General features: G+C 28.2%; 1 protein-coding gene across 1 annotated transcript in view; it reads left to right on the top strand.

Annotated features, from left to right (window-relative positions):
• Nucleotides 1-294: 294 nt before the first annotated feature.
• Nucleotides 295-7,655, top strand: part of LOC107457353 (uncharacterized) — an 80,719-nt gene continuing 73,358 nt past the window's right edge. Inside the window, exon 1 of the mRNA XM_021148380.4 lies at nt 295-1,116. Coding sequence (XP_021004039.1) covers nt 795-1,116 — 322 coding nt within the window. The 5' untranslated portion in view covers nt 295-794. The remainder of the gene's footprint in view (nt 1,117-7,655) is intronic.

Here is a 7,655-nt window from a genome sequence, read left to right as displayed (position 1 = left end):
AAATTAAATCTATTACCATCTCTTCTTCAAAAACAATTGAAAAGAAAAGAAAATTATTCACACGCGCAATTTGTCTTCATAAAATTGAAAGCCTAATTATCGGATATGCGGACGCAATCACTTCATTTACGTCGCACAATGCGAGAGCGTTTATCGAATGAGTGAAACGACCCGTAAGAAAAATAGAAGACCAATTCTCAAGTGGGCTGGTTTAGCGATACGTTGCGTCATTAAACTCCGCCCCTTCAAACCCCACCCACTTCCGGTGATGTTGCAAAAGTCAAAACGCGATCAGAATGTTCGGACAGTAGTCGAAACGAGCTGTTGGTGTCAGCAATATATCAAACGAACATAAAAGTTGCCGAAAACCACGTGTGGATTTGTGTTGTTTGAAAAGATAATAAAAATAAACATCTTAATTTGGAAACTTTATTCTAATAACTTTAAGGGGCTTAGATTTTAATCTAAATTATTATCAAACTAAAGATTTTTCATAAAAAATGGCATCTATTATTAAATTTTCCATATTCTCGAATACATTTTTCTGCGACATGGATATTTAAATAGACTTTTGACGAACCGGTTGTTCTTGAATTTGCAAAAGTTTTCAATAAACAACTAATTCACAATATCAAAAATTTTTCTATATAGTTCACCACGCTTAAAAATCCTTCCCATACAAATCATTGTCTCACAGATTACTGTGAAATGCATCAATAAGGATTTCACTTACCGCTTGTAATCTCTAAAAATATCATAAAACAATATTCCGGTGTTATTCCCGCTTGTCCTTGATGGAGCAACTAACGGAATTTGTTTCTAAGTCTTTTAACCCAGACAGACCTTTATCAGCATCAGTGAGTAGTTTTCCCCACCTATTAGCCAGTCGACCAGGAGGTCCACGTTCTTTACATAGTGTAGTAGACAGACTTTCAGCCCCACATATGTTTCCAGGTCTAGCCCTTGCACATTCAGCAATGGGGCTAAGTTTGTCTCAGGGGCCGCCACTGCTTTTACCACCACCTCGGCCTGCAAGTGGGGGAACGTCCTCCCCATCCAGTGTGCTAACTGACAAAGAAGATCGTGCAAGAGAGGAAGACAGCAATGACAGGCACGGTAAGAGTATATTAAATATTGTTTTCATTTTCAATGTTTCACTGCTTGTTTTCAATTATTAATTAATATATTAGCCGTCAGCTTAATATCTTTCTTACATCACTCATTTATTGATATGTTTGTATGTACTTATTTTGTTTTTCGAAACGGAAATATAATATAATATTTTTCTTAGGATTACAGAGAAACTTAAGTAAGGAAAAAAAAAACTATTTTTAATGTGCAATGTAAATGCGAATTTATGACACCTATATATACGGATTTTCCTTGCGAAAAAAAAAAAACTATGAGCATTTTAGAATTAATAGTAATTTATCCCATCATAACATGCTTCTGAAAAATAATTTAATTTTAAGAAGTATAAATATGGTTTGAGAACCAATTTATATTTATTTTTCATCTAAAAAGCTTTATTGCTGTAATTCTTAAAAGTGAATTTTCAAAAACTTGAAAATTTAATTTTGTTAAAATTGAGTTGAATATATTAAAAATTATATTTTTTAATCTGGTTATTACTGGGTTTTTCTGAAAACTTTAACGCTTTATTTCGTATTATTTTATCATTAACTTCGTCAAAGCGCCATATTTTAGAAATATCGCAATTTTTTTTTCCTGTACCAACTTCTCGTACAATATAAAGAGGAGCTTTACAACTTTTGAATTTCTATTAAGTCATAAATTTACAAAAAAAAAAAAATAATAATAATAGTTCTATTGTGATTTTAATGACTATAATTTTTTATTGAATATAAAGGAAAAATAACGATGTGACTTTTTTTTTTTCAAAATGTAATTTTTTGACTGTAAATAAATTTCATGAAAAGATTTAAACAAAAAAATTACAACAGTAAAAAAAAATTATTGCATGATTTGTTTTTCAAATAAAATTGCTCTAACAAATAAGAAAATACGTTTCTTATTAAGAAATTAAAACTCAAAACTTAGTAGTGTTGAAAAAATGTCAGAAAACCATAATAACAGTAGCCTTGTTTAGTAAAACTAAATAATTTTGTATAATCCCTTACGATATATTGATTAGAATTTCGATGAAAATTAATTATTTTGTTTTAACCTAAAAATATTAACTAATAATGGAAACATTATTTTAAACTTAGTATCACATGCATATTTATTTTATCTTACATGTAAAATTTCTATATGTACATGTAAAATTTTTATAGTTAATATAATTTAACTTTTAGGATCAAATTACTTTTATACTATTACGTTCATACTATAAAAAATTTACTTAAAAAAATAATTAATAAAAATTCAATTTGAAGGACTTTAAAAAAATAACTAAAAAATATATAACTTTGTGAATATTAAATGTTTTGGAAATCCTCATCAAATAATTAATCAAGTATTTCAATTTAATCATAGTTTTTTTTTCAGTGCCGAAGTATAGAATAATAAAAATATTTCGCCTCCACAGGAACATATATTCTAAGCATATTATTCTAAGTGCTCTCGTTTCTTAGCGAGTTATTCTAAATTTTCAGGCTTTGAACTCAAAAAAGCAAACAGAAAAAACACTAATGATAATACATTCTGTTAATACTGTTATTGCGTTGTATTATAAACATGTACAATGATGAGAGTTAATAAATTACTTGAAATAAAGATTTTTTAAAAAATTTTACATCTTAACTCTGTAAATGTTGCTTTTCCTTGTACTAACTTACGTTGCAGAAAAACAAGTTTTACGTTGATATCATTTAAAGTTAGTTACAAGTTGGAAGTTTTCTTCTAACGCCCTTAACTTTCCTTTCTCGTTCTTATGAAAAAAATTTTTTTTTATATATTCTATTTCTTTTTCTTAAGTGTCATTTAAAGTTATTTTTTAACATTTTAAAGATTTTTCTTTTCTTTTTCTTTTTTCACAGATTTAAGGAGGTTATGCAAATATCTGGCACAATTATCTCAAAAAATTAACTTACAACTAAAAGAGTTCAAATTTAAAAAAAAAAGAAAAGAAAAAAAATGAATAAAATTTTATGCTTTGCTTAAAGCAAATTCAGATGCTCTTAATATTTAAACATATTGCAAATTATTCTTATGATTTCATTTAATTCATAACCACGATTCACACAGTTAAATTTTACTCTATACTTTGCTGTTTAGTTTTACATTTGGCTTACAATTTCTACTATCTTTACTTAAGCTATAGTGACAATTCCAAATCCGTATTCATAACAAAAAAATTCGAAATAGTTCGGAATATTTGTGAGTTTAGGTTGGCTTATATCGCATGAAACTGACGCAATATACTAATTTGCTTTCATCGGTTATTCTAAGTAGAAAAATCTCCATATTATGGTGTTTATTATTTTACAATAACTTTTGATGGGTTACTTCATACATTACACACAAGTTGAATATTCGCTCCTCGTCCGTGAAATAAAGTAAAATAAATGAATCACATCTGAGCAACATTGCAAAATCAAGCTCAAAACTTAAAAACAAACCGATACAAATAATAAAGCTAACATATTTTATTTATTTACTATTATTTGTTGCCCTTCTCGGTGGTTTTACATTATTAGATTAAGCAAAAAGTAGTTCATTCCCTAAAAATAAAAATTAACTGCATTCAGTATCATCTGGTAACACTCATGTTTAAAATTTATCAAAATCAAATAAGTTTCTTATATATTCATACCTTCGAGGGGCAGTAAAATACCTATTTCCGCAGTTTCTATTACAAAAAAGCACAGTATTTGCGCAGCTTTCATAGACAGTAAATTTTCTCGTGAAATACTTCATACCTATATATAAGTATATTTGGTATATATTAAAACTGTACCAAATACCATAATGCCAGGGCTTATTAGCAAAATTAAACGTCATTGATGTCAATAATACTATGACGAATTTTTACGAATAAGTACCGTAACGAACAAACACATTTCCTCCATCAATTTTGCTTTTAAGTATGCAGTTTATTTTTAAAAATTTTTTTAAATTTTAATTAGTACCTACTACCAAAATTAATTGAGGATCTTCGACTTTAATAATTAATTATGATTTTTAAATCTCTCTTAAGCGAATTAGTGCCATCTCTCCAACAAATTTTGTTTTTTTAGTAAATACATTACTTTTTTACTTCAATAAGTAAACTACCACCGAACTTAATCATTGGCGTCAATAATAGTTTTGGCGTTTTTTACGTTTCTCTACAACAATTAGTACCATTTCTCTATTTATTTTCCTTTATTTCAATTAACGTTTATTTTAAACTATTTAGTTTCAAAAGCATAACTTACGAATAAAATATGACACGTGGTTTCTGGTAGCTTTAAAAACAATAATTTAGTGAAGTAGCACCACCTGCACTACAACAATCACGTTGATCATTCAGATAGCTTGACATAACGAATAAAAATAAATAGGCATTACAGAACACACGAAAAACAACCTTTTTGATTAGAGCTATAAGCTGGCAAACATCACTGATGTCATTTTTAAAATATTTGACAAAACTGAGTAGTCTATTGTTAAATGTAAAACAATGGCTTCCACTGAATCAATCAGAAAATTTCATTTCATTTTCCCGCTCAATTTTTAATTATTAACTTTCAAAAGTTGCTCAAGGTGTTCCCTTTTTTGCACACCGCACACTAACACTATAACTTACTAAACGACAAATAATGTAAAGCTAAGCTAAATAGAATTTTAAAATGAATTTAACCCTAAATAAATCCTGTACTATGCTTCTAACTCGTACCAGGTGGTCAATCTCCAACAAGGGTCAATGCCAAGGGCGTTGCAGGGGCTAAATTTTAGAAGGGGATAAGATTAAATTACACATTCACAATAGTTCTCTAAATTTCGCAAATAAAAAAAAAACATCAAATGTGCTAAATAACTTTAAAAAAGATTAATTATTTTTATCTCTTTGTTTTTATTTTTAGGGAATTTAAATCAATAATAACTCTCGAAAATATTCTTCATTTGTCTAAAATATTGAGGGGCGCTTTTACAAATTTCTAATTATTGAGGAGGGCAAATATAACCCCGTCCACCCCTCCACTGACGGCCATGGTTGATTTGGACTACCTTCCACCAATCGCTATGATTACTGCAATATTTTGAACCAGTTTAAAATTTCTAATTTGAATTTATATTTTTTACATAGTTTAATAAAAATGCAAGAAGGTTTCACGTAAGTTATAGTTAAAATGTTTGAAAAAAATATAAAAGAAACAAAAATTCACCCGCTCTTAAATCATACTCTATGAATCAAATGATTAACTGCATCAGTAATTTAAATTTAGTTATCTAAATTAAAAGCATTTTTTAAGAAAATATTTCTTTTTATGACACCACAGTGTATTCCGTGATCACCGCCATTAATGTATGTGTTTATTATCCGTGATAAAAACTAAATAAAAAAAATGTATTCAATAAATTCTAAAAGTAGCATTTAAGTGTGAACTAAGGTAGACAACGTTAAAGAGCACAAAAATATTATTTTAGCATTTAAGTGTGTTAAAAAAATTTCATCAAAATTGATGAATCATTATCAAGGAAAGCCAGATTTTCAAAACCTGTTTGAATCCTGTATGAAACTGCGTCAAGCCACTTCAAGCTTCATCAGGTAATTAAGTCATCAAACTGGTTTGGATTTTTTAATACCATCTAACTTTCCCTTATTTATACATCAGATTCAGACAGGGATTTTTTTTTATCTTTCTAATTAAAATACTACTTTGACCCCATAATACAGGGTATTCCGTAAAGACTGCCCTTTATTTAGTTTTAGAATTTTTATCGAAAATGAAATCAAAGAAGCATGCACTTTGGGGATTGCAAGGCATTATTAAAGCGAAAGAAAAAATAATTTTACCGGAATCTGGCAAATCATAGTACAGAAAGGCTTATGTACTAAACAAACCAGATTTGATTACTGTAGGAAAAAAGAGTACAGTTGGTAGACGATGATTAGAAACATCATCATGTTTCAGTCTACAAGTTTTTGTATGCGCCTATGCTTTGTCAAATTTTGTTAGAGGTTTTGTTTTTTCCTTGTTTAAATATTGAATTCCTACCTCCCCCCTCTCAATGTGCATGCTTTTTTGTTTTCATTTTTGATAGGGAATCAAATATTCAAGGCGGTCCGTAAGGAACACCCTTTTTTTCAGCACCATGTTAAAATTCTACGTGTCTTTTTCTAATCAACTGTCACTAACGAAAGAGACGTAGACTACATCTGTATGATTATTTTTCAATGACGTAATTGAAACAAAAAAATGTCGAGCAATTTCATTTTGTTTCAGTACGTTGTACAGTCAAATTAAATTACCATTGCATATATTTTATACGAATACACACCTTAAATATTTTCCCCCCAGAGTCACCAACAGACAATATTAGACTTTTCTAACTCGATCAAAAAGGCAACAAAAAGTTAAAGGCGAAATCTCTTTTCTTGGCAGGATATAATTAAATTCCTGTTCATTTCGATGAAAATTATCAATTTCTAATTAGGTATGGCTAATCAGTTCCGGGCTAACCGCTCTCACCTGTCCGCCGCTGTGATTAGATTAAGTCGGAGAATTTAGAGTCGGTAATTGGGGAAACAAACTGAAAGCAGTAATTCGATTACAAAAAAGGTTCCTAGCTTTTTCCAAGCGGTGTTATTTTCTTGTCTCAAATACTTTTAACTTTCAACTCATTTCATTGGAAGAGAAATGAATGAAAATCGGAATTTATGCTCTTTAGTATTCTGTGTTTTCATCAAAAATATGGATAATGCCCAGTTACAATTTTTTATACAAGTAAAAATACTTGTACAAATTAAGTTAATGGCTTTCTGAATTTAGGTACAACTGTCAATGTAAGTTTTAAGTTAGAAAAAAAATTAAAATTTCTTATTCCAATTTTCTTTTTTTCTATTCGTTACTGAAATTTTTTTTTCTAGCTTCATATTAATATACCTTTTACTTTCAAGTAAAAAGTAGAATAATATTATTATAGGAAAATGAATGAAACTGGAATTCGATATTAATTTATATTCCTTATTAAAATTCATTGTAAGAGAAATAAATGAAAAACGGAATTTATTATGAACTCATACTCTTAATTATTCTGTGTTTTCATCCAAAAAATATTGATAATTCCTAGTTTCAATGTTTTATACAAGTAAAAGTGCTTGTTTAAATTAAGCTAATGGTTTTCAGAATTTTGGTACACTTGTCATTATTAGTTTTAAGCTAGAAAAAAAATTTAAATGTCTTATTCCAATGTTTTCTTACTTTCAATTCATTATTGAAACTTTTTTTTCTAGTTTCATATTAATATACCTTTTACTTTTATGTCTTTATTATGGAAAAATGAATGAAACTGAAATCCATTATTAATTCATATTCTTTATTAAAATTTATTGTAAGTAAAATAAATGAAAATCGGAATTCAGTATAAACTCATACTCTTTAGTATTCTGTGTTTTTGCCAAAAAAATATTGATAATTCCTAGTTTCAATTTTTAATACAAGAAAAAGTTCTTGAATAAATTTAGTTAATGGTTTTCAGAATTT

This window comes from Parasteatoda tepidariorum, chromosome 6 (genome assembly GCF_982258835.1).
Source record: "Parasteatoda tepidariorum strain Cologne lab strain chromosome 6, Ptep-v5.0, whole genome shotgun sequence".
In the NCBI taxonomy this organism is placed as follows: domain Eukaryota; kingdom Metazoa; phylum Arthropoda; class Arachnida; order Araneae; family Theridiidae; genus Parasteatoda; species Parasteatoda tepidariorum.
This window is presented reverse-complemented; position numbering and strand designations above follow the sequence as displayed.